General features: G+C 48.2%; 1 protein-coding gene across 1 annotated transcript; it reads right to left on the bottom strand.

The window, feature by feature from the left end:
- Nucleotides 1–5,930: 5,930 nt before the first annotated feature.
- On the bottom strand, nucleotides 5,931–15,169 carry BCL10 (BCL10 immune signaling adaptor). Its single transcript, XM_047785419.1, has 3 exons — nucleotides 14,916–15,169; nucleotides 9,521–9,809; nucleotides 5,931–7,355 (listed from the first exon to the last, which is right to left on the bottom strand). The coding sequence occupies exons 1-3, from the start codon at nucleotides 14,970–14,972 to the stop codon at nucleotides 7,000–7,002; spliced, it is 702 nt and encodes a 233-aa protein (XP_047641375.1). The 5' UTR covers nucleotides 14,973–15,169; the 3' UTR covers nucleotides 5,931–6,999.
- Between the last annotated feature and the right edge of the window lie 224 nt (nucleotides 15,170–15,393).

Here is a 15,393-nt window from a genome sequence, read left to right as displayed (position 1 = left end):
TCTCCCTGAAGGGGGCGGGACCTGCGCCCCCTGGCGGCTGCGCCGCGTTCCTGCGCGCGCCGGGAGGCGGGTTGGAGGCGTGGCCGCGCACACCCCCAGGCCCGAGCTGCTAAAGCCCTTTCCACCCAGCTCTGGGCAGAGACCTGCAGGTCCGGAGTCCGTGGTCCCAAGCAGACGCTCAGCGGTCAGTAAGAATTTATTAAAGGCTCAGAACTAAGCATTTTGTCTTTTCGCCGCCACCTTAAAGCCCTTGCCCAGAGAGTCCAGGCTTTCTGATCCCGCTGCATCTCTTCTTCAGAACAAAATGCCTCTGGATGCTTCTGCTCAGTCGTCCTGGAATAGCTCTGTGGGTAAGTGGACCTATCAAGTTCCACACTGATCCTCTCCTGCTTGACCTCATTCCAGCGCACCCTGAGCAGCCCCCTGATGGAACTGCTCTCGGATTGCATCCGCTCCACTCCGGGGGTCCTCCAGACTCTCTGGCTTCTTATTTATTGTCAGCCTGCTTTGTGCCATATGCCCTTAAACGATGGTGTTTTCTAACGTATGATACCATCGTTCAGCAATACTCACTAACGATCTGTAGAGGTGTTACAAAGATGCAGGTCAGACCATCCCTTTCCAAGGCATTCATGCTTGTGACTCCCAAATCTAGGTCTCCGGCTCCCATCTCTCCTCCCCAAGTTCTGGACTGGACCTCAACTTGGCTCTAAAACTTTCCATATGGAGATTGTACTGGGGTCTCAAATGTCCATTTAAGGGTCAGCAACTGGTCTTTCTTACAATTTGTTTCTGCATTTGTGTTCCCTCTTAGTAGATGACCTGTGCCTAGCCACCGAGGAAACCAGAAATCTTTGACTCTCCTGGTGAGCTCAGAGGGAACGATACCCGCGGGAACGATACCCGAATGAGGGCAGTACAGTTGGTGTAGTGTAGGTGTTCACAGGTCCCATTTAAGGATGCCTGTTCATTTCCACAATGCACTCATCTCCAGGAGGCAGAGGATGTGTCTGTTTTATTCACTTCTCTTTCCCAGTCCTATAGCACAATGTCTGTGAACTTCTTCAAGGGAGGTGGATTTTGCTTTGTTTTTATATTCCTAGTACCCAGCTCAGTGCCTATCACTGCATAGAAGATCAAAATATATTGTGGATTATAATAATTTATGAAGGTGTAGGTCTGAGTGTTTTTCAGAAATTTCCACCCAAGTACCTAAGGTGACAGAGGAAAGTGACAAAGGAAATTGCACTTTGGGAGTCCCCAGAGCATCCTCAGGTTGGATAATTTGCTAGAAGCACTCAGAGAACTCACTGAATGCTGCTTTATTCATGATCATGGTTCGTTGTAGAGGACAAGGATTAAAATCAGCCGCGGGGGAGTTCCCGTCGTGGCGCAGTGGTTAACGAATCCGACTGGGAACCGTGAGGTTGCGGGTTCGATCCCTGCCCTTGCTTAGCGGGTTAACGATTCGGCGTTGCCGTGAGCTGTGGTGTAGGTGGCAGACGCGGCTCGGATCCCACGTTGCTGTGGCTCTGGCGTAGGCCAGTGGCTGCGGCTCCGATTCGACCCCTAGCCTGGGAACCTCCATATGCCGCGGGAGCGGCCCAAGAAATGGCAAAAAGACAAAAAAAAAAAAAAAAAAATCATCCGCGGGAGGACGTGTGGGGGCAGAGTGTGGATCCCTCCCCATGCAGAACTCTGGTCTTCTTCTCCCAGCGGAGGTGTAGACCGTGCTGACTTGTGCTGCAAAGACATGCGAAGCCCACAGGGGAGGATCGCCCAAGCCTTGGCGTCGGGAGTTCTTGCGGGGACGGGTCCTGTAGACTCGGTTGATCCCCATGCGGCCGACCTCAGTCTCCAGCCCCTCCAGAGGTCAAGGTGATAGATTTCGGCCCAAAGCCCCATGAGCATAACCTTTTTTGGAATCTAGTATAATATCTTGAAAAGGTATGCAAATGTCTAATACATATTTTAAAGTGCTTATCATTGAGTAAAACTGAGATTCTTTTTTTTTTTTTTTCTTTTCTTTCTTTCTTAGGCTATGCCAAAGTTCCTGGGCTAGGGATTGAACCCACGCCACAGCAGTGACAGTGCAAGATTCTTAACCCACTGAGCCACCAGGGAACTCCAAAACTGACCTTCTAAGAAGATAACTACACTTATCTTGTGGCTTTAAAAACTGGCCCAGGAATTCCCACTGTGGTGCAATGGGATTGGTGATTGGAGGCATCTCTGCAGCACTGCGACACGGTTTGATCCCTGGCTCAGCACAGTGGATCAAGGATGCGGTGTTGCCGCAAGTGCGACATGGGTCACGACTGCGGCTTGAATCTGATTTCCCCGGGCACTCCAGATGCCACGGGGTGGCCACAAAAGAAAACAAACAAACAAACAAAAAGGGGCCCAATGCAGAGGGCGGGGGGGAGAGTCAAGAAACAGCAGATTTGGGAGCTGGGCTCCTTGGCAGCGCCTGCAGACCTGTGTAGAGCACTGTCCTCTGCAGAGGCCCTGGCGGGTCCCTGCGCCATGGCCTCCGTGCCCCCCGGCCCCTTCGCAAGTCTCTCAGACTTCACACACCTGCGGCAGAGCATGTGCGAAGCTGGCTCCCAGCGACCCCGCCGCCTCTGTGTGCCCCTCCTCCCTCGCTAGGTGGTGTCCGCTCCTCTGAAGCCGGTCTGGCCTTGCGACTTGGTCTGATGAGCAGAGCGCTTCCACTTTTGCTACCCTGCTGGAGATAACCGTGCAATCCACACCCTGTTTGGCCTCCCACGCCCAGCGTGGACCCGGCTCCTCCGCCAAGGCCCGCTGCGGCAGACACTCGCGGGGCTTGGTGCCACGTCATGGCTTGGGGTTGGGTTATTAAAGAAGCGCAGAGAAGAGCATGAAACGCACGGTGAGAGGAGGAGGAAGAGGAATAGATTTGAAATGTTGCATAACCTTCTACTCATCTTCCCCCCAGCCCCCTCAATCCACTCTCCAGAGAGCAGCCCCGGGAACTTTAAAACACAAATCGGATTATATCACTTCCCCCACTTTTGGCGGTAGTCGCGGCAGGTGGAAGTTCGGGGGCCACTGCAGTGACAACGCTGGGCCCTTAACCCGCTGAGCCAGCGAGGAGCACTCAGTCACTCCCTTCTTTCCAAGCCTTCCGTTGTTTTCCACCTCGGAAGAACCCCCAAATTTCTCACAACGGTTTGTAAACCCTTTTACAACGGATCCTCGCTAACTGAGACGCCCCGTCCCAGTCCCGGCCACTGATTCCCTCCTCCTCCCTCACTTATGCTTCCGCCACTCGGGCCTTTGGGGGCCGTGTGGACTCCTTGCCTCAGGACTTTGGACTCGATGTGAATTTTGCCTCAACGTCCCCCCAGAACTTCACGCCGCTGGCTCCTTCCTTCTTGTGATTAGGTCTCAGCTCAAAGGTGGCTGCTTTGGGAGCAGGTCCCCCATGACGCAGACCCTTCTCCGCCCAAGATACTCTTCAGCTCATCCATATGCCATTTGGTAGCCACGGTGACTAGAACCAGCTCCTCCAGCCAGAATGAAAGTTCTATGAGAACAGAGACTATGTTGTGTTTATCACTGTCTCTCCAGCACCTAGAATGATAGGTACGCAATAAATAATTGTTGAATTAATGGGTGAAAATACAGCCTCTACTCTTACGTTTCTGCTATTTAGGAAATACTAATCGGAGAGCAGGGAGTTGTAGAAAGAACCCTGCTCTTGGAATCAAACAGCCCTAGATCTTAATCCTCAAGAGCTGTGGGATTTTGAATCATATAATTTATTCTGAGATTGTTTCTCATCTGTTAAAAGAAAAAAAAAAAGTAACAATAAAGCCTTCCTTACAGGGTTGTAATTAGGATTAAAAGCAAGTTTACACGTGCAGAGACGCCCAGCTCGTATCTGGCACCCAGTAAGGTTGTGGTTTGCAGACCATGTTGCCTGTTAGAAGCAGCAGGGTTAGATTCGAACCCTCGGTTGAATTGGTAAGAGTACAGCCTGGCCCTGGGATCTTTTCAAGCTCTCGGCACGACTCTGAAACAGGCAGCTAAGTTGGGGGACCGCTGCAATAAAGGACAACGTCTGATGATTAAATGGATGGGCAAGTTCAGATGAGGACCTGAGGAGTTATCCATGTACTGTTTGTACTTAGTTAGCTCTTCTTTCAGAAAAGGCCCCCTAAGATCACACGGACCGACCACAGAGGGCTTGCTGCTTGGGCCCCCGCCCGGCCCCAAGCGTACTTACTTCGGGTGACACAGGAAGGGCAGAGGCAGAAGCGTCCTGCTCCCTTCACACTGCTTCTTTCTTAGGTGAAAGGCCAGTAGCTCCAAGACTCTGAGTTCTACTTTCTACTGTACACAAAACCACTTTGTAACGGATCGGAGAGCTAATTGTGAAGCTAAAACAGCTTTCTAGAGGAAAACATAGGAGATTATCATCATGATATTGGGACAAAGATTTTTTAAATGGGAGACAAAACCCGCTCATCACAAAAGAACTAATCATTGACTAAGTAAAAATTGTTAAAATGTTTATCAAAATAAACCAAAACAAACTCCCAAACAAAACCAAAAACATCAAAGCAAAAAGATAAAGTGCCCTTAGCCTTGGCTGCCTCGTTGGCCTGCGTTTGACCATTTGCACTAAGAACACGCAGAGCAAAGACGACATCGCTTCCAGAAAGCGGGAACGTGAATGCACGCGCTCAGTGCAAGAAACCAATCCAGATAAGGCTACGCCTTGTATGATTCCAGCCGTACATTCTGGAAAAGACAAGACAGTTGGGAGAATAAACAGACCAGAGGCTGGAAGCGGGGCGGAGAAGAAAGGGAGGGATCCGTGAGACAGAGGGATCTTCAGGGAAGTGCAGCTCTCCCATGTGCTAAGGGCGGGGCGGGTGCAGGACACACGTTTGTCTGCACCTGTAGAAAGCACTGTACCACCCAAAGAACGAGTCCTCACGTAAACTAGTCACTTTGGTTCCTAATGATAATGGGTCAAGACGGGTTCATCAGTTGTAGTAAGTGGACACACGAATGTGAGATGTTAGCATGAGAAGCAGTGGGCAGAGGATACGGAAACTGTACTTCCTGCTCAAGTTTTCTGTAAGGGTAGAACTGCTCTAATAAATAAAAATTTCTAAAAAGCAGTTTTTAAAAAGTGAGCTCAAATATGTTGCTTTTCTATTAAGTGATAATACGATATCTGTGAAAAGTAACTTTTCCACTGCTGCGTGAATCAGTCTAACAACCAACTGCCCTGTCATGTCAGTCTGTCATTCAAACGTTGTTTTTGGCAAGAGCCGATTTGCAGTGTTTAAAGGAAAAAGACTGACTTCAGAGGATTCAGGAAATTCAAAAGCCTAAGTTTATGAAAACCTTAATTTTATTACCTACATAGCTGGTAGAGTCTGAAAGAAAACTCTAACTATAGGTCCTAAAATATATCTAAATTATGATCTTTGATTCCAAGTAAATCTACTTTAAAAAAAGCAACTGTATATCAAATTTTAATTAATGAAAGGAAAAAGCTGCTTCTGCTTTTTGGTTTTTTTTTTTGGCTGTGCCTGTGGTATACAGAAGCTCCCTGGCCAGGGATTGAACCCGTGCCACAGCACACTACAGCAGCAACTCCTGGTTCTTAACCCAGTAAGCCACTAGGCAACTCCTGCTTCTGCTTTTTAAAAAGATTTCTTTAAATATAATGCCACTATTTTTGGTATTATACTGTTACACTGGAGGTGAAACATGTTTCTCCATAATCATTAGACAATGTTTATGCCACAAAATATCACCCAGTCTTTAAAAATTTTTTAAAGCCAATATGCCAGTCTTCATGATTGATAAATTTGTCAGGCTATCCAGAAATGCAACTCCATCTCACAACTTGAGTAATGTTTCTTATAAAAATTGGTACATATAAAAAATTTTAGATATTTATTTATTACTGAAAAAGTTTAAACTTCCAAAACACAACACTACAATTTAAATATGTTTATTTTGAATGGCATATTTCCATCTCTGCTTTTTGCAAGTGCTGGAAATATCTATGAGACAGATGGCAGGAAATAGGCAGAATTATAATTTAATGAAAACAATGAAAGCAGGTTTATAAATGTGTAAAAATTAGTCAAACTTTGTTATAGAACAAAAAGACAAATCTACTTCAATGGCCCATTTGTTCCAAACAGTATTAAAAGCAGAACTGTCTCATACCCACACAATTTTGTTCTAATTATTTCAACTGTACAGTAGTCATTAAAAGGGATAAAGAAAAGTACAGAAAAAGTATGTTTGAAAGTCCCCTCAAATTATATGTAATAACTTAAGGTTATTTCAAGATTTTTCTTTAGGAATGAAAATAATAAAGCAAAAAATATGAACATCTTAAAGTAGAATAAATTTGTAAGATTTAATAGGAAATGTATTTTGGCAAATTGTTATCTTTTGGTCAAATTCCACTACTTGCTCCTCTGAACTACAAGGTGGCCCTGCATGTGCCCGTGGGTCCCGCTGAGTGGGGAAAAGATTCCGCTCACTGGCGCTGTTCCCAAAGAGATTGGCTTTACCACTGAATACGAACAGCTTCATCCCCAGGGGGGACCGATGGACGTCAGAAGGGACTATTAGACTGTGAGACTTATTAGCACAAATGCACAAAGAAACACTCTTCCCAGCCACGACTATTCTCAAGTGGAGAAATGTTCTCTGTTAGTCTTAAATCATTAAAAAAAAAAGTGAACATACTAAATTACCTTAAAACTGAGAATACAAAATACTGAAAAGCCCATGATCAACATGACTGACTTTAGCTATCTAAAAGTATGCTTCTTTTATTCTAAAAGAGTCTATTTACAAAGTATGCTTACATGGCATGTTAAAGGGACGTGTATCAAAAGTTAGTAAGTCACTCTAGCAACTTTATATGATGCTATATTTTATCAATCACATTTTCTGGTCATCATCAAAAATAAAGAAAAAGGTAGTTAGCTGTCATTGCCGCAAAAGAGCACGTGATCTCAGGGGGAGAAACATCTCGCTGGAGTTTCCACAGGTTCCTTCTTCTTCTAAGCGCAGCTCCGGTGGCAAAGGAGGTGCCCCCGGGTCCCCAGGTCTGGGCAGCGTCGTTGAAGAGAAGGTGGGGTGTTCAGTCCTGCCCACTTCCAGGACGGGCAAATTCAGAGAGGAATCAGTCGAAAAAAAGGGGGCCGTGCTGGATTCTCCTTCCGGATGGTAGATGACAGTGGAGGCTCTCAGTTTCTCAGAGAAATTACTCTCATCCGAATTTGACCTGGGGAGGTTGCTGGTGGCGCCATCTGGGAAAGGCTCACAGCTGCTGCACTTCAGTCCTGCAAGAAAATTGCTCAGATGTAAGTGAGGAGGAACTAGAAAACAGTCCACACCCAGCTGGGACATTTCAAGATTATAAGCCAGTTACCACACAGCAAAAACTTAAATAGCAATTTATAAATTGTCACAATCCATTTCCTATTTTATCTGCTCTTCCCAATAATCAGGAAGTACACTTATTTACATTTTCTTTCTTTTCTTTTTTTTTTTTGGCTGTGCCGGCTGCATGTGGCTGTTCCTGGGCCAGCGATTGAGCCCAAGCCACAGCGGTGACCCAAGCTGCAGACGTGACAACGCTGGACTGTTAACCCACTGTGCCACAAGAGAACTCCTATTTACATTTCCTAAATAAGGAAATAATCTCCGGAAGTTAAATGACATGCTACAATTCTCGTGTTATGTGTGTACTTATCCTTAACCACCCGAAGGAGCTGGAAAAAAAATAGAGTAGCCCTGAAAATTATTCATAAAATAAGAAGTAGCTTTCATCATTAAAAAAAAATATTTTTTTGCATCCCAGCACATTCACAAAAATTACCCAGTAAAAACAAAATTTAAACTGGGTGTATGCAAAAATTCCTTGAGTTAATTACTTCCAACACTGCTTCCTGAACCACAGGGTGTTGGAAGGGGAAGGGATTTCGGAGGTTACCCGGGATGGCGGGTCCCTCTGAGAGATGACAAGACAGAGCCCCGAGCAGGTCAGGCCTGCCCAACTCTGCAGGACTGCTTCACGCTAAGGTGGCGACCAGAACCCAGGTCTCCTCTTCACGCTGAACAGACGCTGTCCAGGTTCTTGAGGGAACAGTTACTGAAACGACAGTGGCTGTGCTGACTGAACTTTGTCGTATCCAAAGGGCAGAGCCAACAACTAACCTGAGGGTAGAGAGACTAAACACAAGCACAATGTACCTTTGTCAGGCTTAGCAAACAGTCAACCCAACTGTCTGCAGACACGCAACTTCCTGAGGCGACAAATGTTATGTAAAAACCTGCGGAGTCTACAAAGTACATTTGTTTGTCACTTTTTCCACCAGTTTTTCAACCTCACAATACAGTCAGCATTTCTGTTCCACGCAAGAGAAACTATTTTCTGAAGTCCAGCTTAGGGGACACTTGGGCTGTGTTCCAGCACACGGATGCGTCCCTCACGGGCAAAGCCCGAAGGCTCAGTTCCAGTTTCCCAGCCCTGGGACAGCTGGAAGGGAGCTGATCACAGGCACCTCTACCCCAAGTGCTCCGCAGAGAGAGACGAGACAGGCCGGGTGGTCTGAAGAGAAAGGGGGCTTTAAGTCGCGCAGACGAGTCTACACAGCGCCCCATGAGCGTGTGCTCTGGGGTGAGCGTGAGCTGGAAGCAGTGAATCTGCTACTCCCTTCGTCCTTGTCTGTTTCATGCTTCTCTCATCTCGCCCAACTGAGTGCGATTCTAGTGTTCCAAGTTATGGCTAATTTGACTCCTATTCACAGAAGCCAAGTGCTTCATCTTGGGATCAACTCGAAGGAGGAAAAACCACCGAGTCTGCTGGAGGTCGACACCGACGGGCTGCTCTCTGGGTCAGTACGCGTGTTTGGAGAGGACTTGCAACACTTTAGTCTTACATTCTGCTGACTTGAGAGACGAACCCCCGTGTGTACTGGGATTTCACCAGAGTTAGGTTTTCTCTAAACGATATTGTTAAAGGGACATAAACACAGAACACTGAGTGATATTCCACTTTTGCAATGTAATGACATCAAATAAGGCAAAAACGTGCAAAACAAATGTAACGCTGAAGCTTCAATTGTTTGAATAAAAGCAAAATCATCATTTTTGGGCTTTTTATCTTGTTTTGCCTTCTACTTTCAAAAGCGTTGCTGGAGTTCCTATCGTGGTGCAGTGGAAACGAATCCGACCAGGAACCATGAGGTTGCGGGTTCAATTCCTGGCCTTGCTCCGTGGGTTAAGGATCTGGCGTTGCCGTGAGTTGTGGTGTAGGTCGCAGACATGGCTCGGATCTGGCGTTGCTGTGGCTATGGTGTAGACTGGCAGCTGTAGCTCTGATTAGACCCCTGGCCTGGGAACCTCCACATGCTGCGGGTGCGGCCCTAAAAGGAGAAAAGACAAAAAAAAAAATCAAAAGCGTGGCTTTTAAGTGATCTCCTGGACCTCTGAGATACCTTACCTTTCAGGTGTTCTAGTTTTATATTTCTAAGTTTCAGTACTTCATCTGTAATCTTCTGTATCAGAAAGTTCTGTGTTTTTTCTCGCCGAATAGATTCGACCAGGGTGTCCAGTCCTTTGGGGTTTTCTTGTAAGTAGTCTAACAATTTTCCAGCCCTTTTTCTACTTGATGTTCGGCAGGAAATTTCTTCGGTGTCTTCTCTACTGAGTATTTTTTTTGCACGTAAGTGATCAAAATGTCTCTCAGCTATGATTTTTTCACACAGGTACACACGCAAATTTTCTAAAGCCTGAAAGACATAAAATACACCTCAATGCATTTTTTTTTTTAACACATAAGGAAATCGCATAGGTGATTGATTATCAGTCAGGAATCTGAACTGGTGAGAGAGCATCCTGAAGGCAGGATGCTCAGGCCTCCGAGAGGGCTTTACTATCAGATGAAGGTCCAGGGAGACAGACTCAGGTCCCAGCCAAGATATTTGTCACTGATGTGTCCTGCTCTGGTCTCAGCTTCCCACTTATAAGCCAGGAGGAAACTACTGCGAGGAGGGGCAGGTCTAAGCGGGGGCTTGAGTCTGCGGACAGAGGGAGGCGTGCCCAGGGCCTTCAGGAGCAGACGAGAGGAGAGGTCACTGGACCGGGTAGCTACCACTCAGCAAGGCCTCTGGATTGGTCAAGACCACAGGGGTAACTGAGCGAGAGGAGTCACGTCTCTAACTTTCTCACGTTATTAATTTTCTACCTTCCTAGAGTAAAACCATGAAAGGAATCAAGAAAGCAAGAAAGGACCTCAATTAAAAGGGCCCATAATGTATCTCTCTGTGGAGTTCGTTGGAAAGACTATAATCAAACTCAGTCTTGGTAGAAGGGGGGAAGAATGGGGGTGTGCGTGTGTGTGTGTGTGTGTGTGTGTGTGCGTGTGCATGCACAGGGAGGAACCTAAAGGAATAGCGGATATTGGAAAAAACTAAAGAAATACAGAAACGAGTGGATTTTGGAAAAATACACATAAATAGGTCTACACCAGAGAAGTGCCTAAGGAGGCTTAATTAGCCGAAAATCAAAATAGGTCCTAACAATTTTTTTTTTTTTTGGTCACCTCTGTGGCCTGTAAAAGTTCTCAGGCCAGAAGGTCCTGTCGTGGCTCAGTGATTAACGAATCCAACTAGGATCCATGAGTTGAGGGTTCAATCCCTGGCCTCACTCAGTGGGTTAAGGATCTGGTGTTGCCATGAGCTGTGGTGTAGGTCGCAGACGCAGCTCGGATCCCGTGTTGCTGTGGTGCAGGCTGGCAGCTGCAGCTCCGATTAGACCCCTAGGCTGGGAACCTCCATATGCCACAGGTGCAGCCCTCAAAATACAAGAGACAAAAAAAAAAAAAAAAAAAAAAGTTCCCAGGCCAGAGATTGAACTTGCACCACAGCAGTGATAACAGTGGATCTTTAACCCACTGAACCACCAGGCAACTCCTAAACGGTATTAATAATTCAATGTGAGCGACTATATTGCAGCTCCTCCACGTACAAGATGTGGGATCTTGGGTGAGGACCTTAACTCCTCTGTGCCTCAGTGTCCTCAGCTGAGGGTTATGAGGAATAAGTTAACACATGCAGAGTACTTGGAAAAGTGCCTGGTACATAGTAAGCGATGAATAAATGCTAGCGATGAGGACAATGACGACTAATTTGACTCACACTGACAATGATGAGCTAAAGGCAATGGAAACTCTCTGAAGTACTCCCGAACACAGTGGCAGAAAAGCAGATCAGGTGAAGGCTCCCCTGGTTCTCGGTTCACTCAACTCCCATATTCATTTATTTATTCACACAACAAACACGTCACATACCTAAATGCCTAATATGCCACATGCTAAGCCGTAGACATGCAAAGACGCACAAGACTTGAATCCTACATGCAAAGGACACATGGTCTAGCTGAAGAATACATGATCAACTCAAGCTAATGATTAGGAGACAATGAGATATAACTTGGAAAAAAGTTACAGGCCAAATACTGGGGATGCAGAGAGCAGGCAACTGACTCTGCCTCCAGGACCTGGGAAATTGATCGAGGCTACGCCTGAGCTAGAAGCATAAAAGGAATGCAGTGGTGGGGGGACCTCATCAAAGGTTTATAAATAAGAGGCGAAAAGAAGACTTTTACAGACGATTGGGAGAAACAAAAACGGGTCAAAGGAGACATGAGAAGACTGCTGAACTCTCTTACCCAGGATGTGCTGAGTGCGAGAATTTAAGCTGTGGGGATAACAAATGAGAAACACAGACTTAAAAGACCATCTCCTTGGAAAAGCTCAGCTGCTGCAATTTCCACCCCCTGTGCGTGGATGACTCCTGAAAATGCCTATGATCAAGACTCTCTCCACCTAGAGATGCCGGCAGTACTTCAAACTCAACACGCCCCAAACCGCATCTGCGTCCCCATCCTTTTCCTCGGACGCTCTCGGCTCCCCTGGGAGGGCCGCCATCCATCCAGACTCGCGCGATACACCCCGACAACTCGTCCTGGGCTTTTCCCGTTCACTCGCTTGCCACACCGGGTCACCCTCCCTCCAAGCCCCGCCAGTCCGCCCTCGACACTTCTCTCATCTGCCCCTCTCCCCCCCAAGCCCTAGCACCGTCCTAGTTCTGGTCCCCTGTACTCTGCCTTCTCGCTGTACCTCTTCCTTCTCTCCCCACAGCCCTCAAATTCCTCCCCACACATCATCAGACGTCTCATTGCTCAAGAAAAAAAAATGGAAATCCGGAGTGTGAGATGAATTCTACTAAGACTGAAATGCTGTTAATTTTTAAAAAATGTGAAACACTGTGTTCCACCGCAACTTAAAGGATAAAGTTTCTCATGTGGCAGAATAGTGGAGAAGTTAAGAGCACGGCTCTGGACCCAGGCCAGCCTCAGTGCAAGTCCTGCATCTGCCACCATCTCCTGTGGGAGCTGGGCAAGCTCCTCAGCCCCTCTAGCTTCAGATTCCCCACTGGTCATCACCAATAAATACACAGCACGATCCCTGGGAGGACTAACTGGACAGCGCTTACCAGGGTTTGACACAGTAGGGACTTGGCCATCCACGGGATTTTTTTTTTTTTTTTTTTGGTCTTTTTGCCATTTCTAGGGCCACTTCTACGGCATATGGAGATTCCCAGGCTAGGGGTGGAATCGGAGCTGTAGCATCTGGCCTACACCACAGCCACAGCAACATGGGATCCCAGCCGAGTCTGCAACCTACACCACAGCTCACAGCAATGCCGGATCCTTAACCCACAGAGTGAGGCCAGGAATCGAACCTGCGACCTCATGGTTCTTAGTCGGATTCGTTAACCACTGAGCCACAACGGGAACTCCGGGATTTTTTTTTTTTTTTTTTTTTGCCTTTTTAGGGTATCACCTGAGGCGTATGGAAGTTCCCAGGCTAGGGTCAAATCTGCACTGTAGCTCCTGGCCTACACCACGGCAACACCAGATCCGAGTCTCATCTGCAACCTGCACCACAGCTCACGGCAACGCCAGATCCTTAATCCACTGAGTGAGGAAAGGGATGGAACCTGCGTCCTCACGGATACTAGTCAGGTGTGTTACCACTGAGCCATGACTGGACCTCCATCCATGGATTTTAGTATCAGCAGCCAGTCCTCCATAGTTACAGAGGGATGACTGTATATTCTTCAAGAGAGAAAACAGCAGAAACAACAAGCAGCTTTGAAGGAGGGATGATAAAATGATCAACCTTAGACAAGGTGAGGAATCTGAAGGATATCAAACTGGATTTCCCGTAACTATTTGGAAATAAGCACTTAGATTTGGGAAAGAAGGCAGGCCAAATATATGTATGATAATTTTAAACCTTCTAAGGTCATAAACCATTTCCATCACGTGAAAAAATGTTCTAAGAAAAAAATGAGCAGCTCTACTTTTTTCACAGCTGTCCTGAAACCCGTGCATGATTCCCCAAGGTTATGAATTTCAGAGTTGGCTGTGCGCTGAAATCTTGGAGATGGAGAATGTCAATGAGCTGATGGTAAAAAATACAGGCCTGGCAGTCACCCTTCACATCTGTGTTTGTGTGCGGGTTTTGGAACCTCCCACTCGCAACCTCTCACTACCTGTTTTGTCAACTGTAAAATGGAAAAGACAGCGATCCCCCTCAGAGGCTGGTGTACAGATGACGCTAGAACACTGTAAACCGTGCGATGCAGCACCTGCCTCCTGAAGTTCATGCTTTTACTGGCACAAATCCTGAACAGCACGACACTCATTCTTTAGTAGTTACCAACATCCCAGTTCTGACGGGAATGGGAAGCAGGGACCTGCCATTTTTGGGTATATTTCCAGGCCGAGGAACAGTGCTTTCCATCTAGTGAGCGCCCCAGAATTATCTGCTGAAGGAGGAAATTAAGGCACAAGCCCTACTCTTAACCAGAGTCCTTCTGCTAATGAGTCACACCGACTCTGCATTATGGGTACAGTGTAATAAACCTCACAGGTGAGGGAAAAGGAAGCACAGGAACATTTAAAAAGTTGCTTCCTGTCCACTTCACAAAGATGGTTTTGTACAGCACTGCGGCGCTAAGCGAGAACACAGTTCATGTTGATTTTTAAAATGTGAATTAATACAAAGTATTTTAATGGTACTCATACAAGTCTCACAAGGCAAAACAAACAACTAAGAGCAAAGGATAAGAGAAACAAGTCACTCTTGGTGGATAAATATTAAGATTTGTACATTTCTGCAGCATCCAAGCAGCGGAGCATAACGCAGCTACCGAATGTTTCCAGCGTTCACCTGTAAATAAACTCTCGGCCTTCGGTGCCCGGCCCCCCTCCCCTCCCCCTCGCCCCTCCGATTTAAATACGTGGGCGTTTGCTTTCTAGGGGAATTCCGACTCGTGCTTTCAGCTGCTGAGCTTCCCTCAACCCCCGCTGCCAAAGTTTCACATATTTGCTCCACTGCTTGGGATGCTTTACCTGGTCCAGCTTTTGCTCCAGACTGAGCGAGCCAGCAGCCAAGGCTCAGACTCAAGGACGAGCTTGAGTCGCCGACTTCCGACAACGTAGCTCCACCCCTGGAAGCGCCAGAGGATGGGTGGGGAGTGGGCCGGAGGCTGTGAAGGAGCGCTCCACTCAACAAGGTTCCAGAAACCCAAGCCCTGCTTTGATTGATTTAACACGCGAGTTCACAGGTCACCAGGGGTCGGATCGCTTCCACCAGGTCCCCGCGATGCCGGCTCGGCTCCCGCGGCGCCCGGACCTGCCGCTTCTCCCACCGCGCGCTGCTCCTCGGCTGCGGGCCGGGACGGCACGCCGGGTTTCCGCTCCCGTCGCCCGCAGGCACGCAGCCCGCCCCGCCCGCCCGCCCCGGGCCCGGCCGTGCTACTCACGTCCTTCTTCACTTCGGTCAGGTCCTCCTCGGTCAGGGACGGCGCGGCGGGCTCCATGGCGGAGGCGGGGGACGGCGCTCCTTCCGGGTCCGCGCTCGGGCTGCGCCGCCCCGCCCAGGCTGGGGGCTTCGGCCTCCCGAGGAGGGGTGGGGAGGGGAGGCGGAGAGGGTGGGGGGACGGCTACCTCCTCGAAAACAGGGGGACCGAGGGTCAAACAAGCGCTTCCGGCTCTGCCTCCGGGCCGACCGCGGCGCAGACCTACGCGTCTAGACGCCGAGCTCCGGGCTCGGCTCCTGCGCGCTTGCGGAGGCCGGGGCGCAGGACCGCCCCTCGGGGAGGCTGGCCCTCGGAGAGCCCGCCCCATCTCTCCGAGAGCCAATCGGAGCCAGCCCGCGGCCGGCCTGGTCCCGCCCCCTGCCGGACCCTTCCAGGGTGGCCCCGCCCACAGCCCCCAGGTCGTTTGCATGGGGCGGGGGGA

The sequence above is a fragment of the Phacochoerus africanus genome, chromosome 6 (genome assembly GCF_016906955.1).
Source record: "Phacochoerus africanus isolate WHEZ1 chromosome 6, ROS_Pafr_v1, whole genome shotgun sequence".
Lineage (NCBI taxonomy): Eukaryota > Metazoa > Chordata > Mammalia > Artiodactyla > Suidae > Phacochoerus > Phacochoerus africanus.
The sequence above is the reverse complement of the archived record's forward strand: the minus strand, read 5'-3'. Positions and strand labels throughout refer to the sequence as shown.

Excerpts from the sequence above, each read along its gene's own strand:
- BCL10 (XM_047785419.1), bottom strand. The coding sequence starts at position 14,972 with ATGGAGCCCGCCGCGCCGTCCCTGACCGAGGAGGACCTGACCGAAGTG. Across the intron at positions 9,810-14,915 it reads TGACCGAAGTGAAGAAGGAC|GCTTTAGAAAATTTGCGTGT; the intron begins GTGAGTAGCACG and ends TATGTCTTTCAG. Across the intron at positions 7,356-9,520 it reads AAAACTAGAACACCTGAAAG|GACTGAAGTGCAGCAGCTGT; the intron begins GTAAGGTATCTC and ends ATTTTCTTGCAG.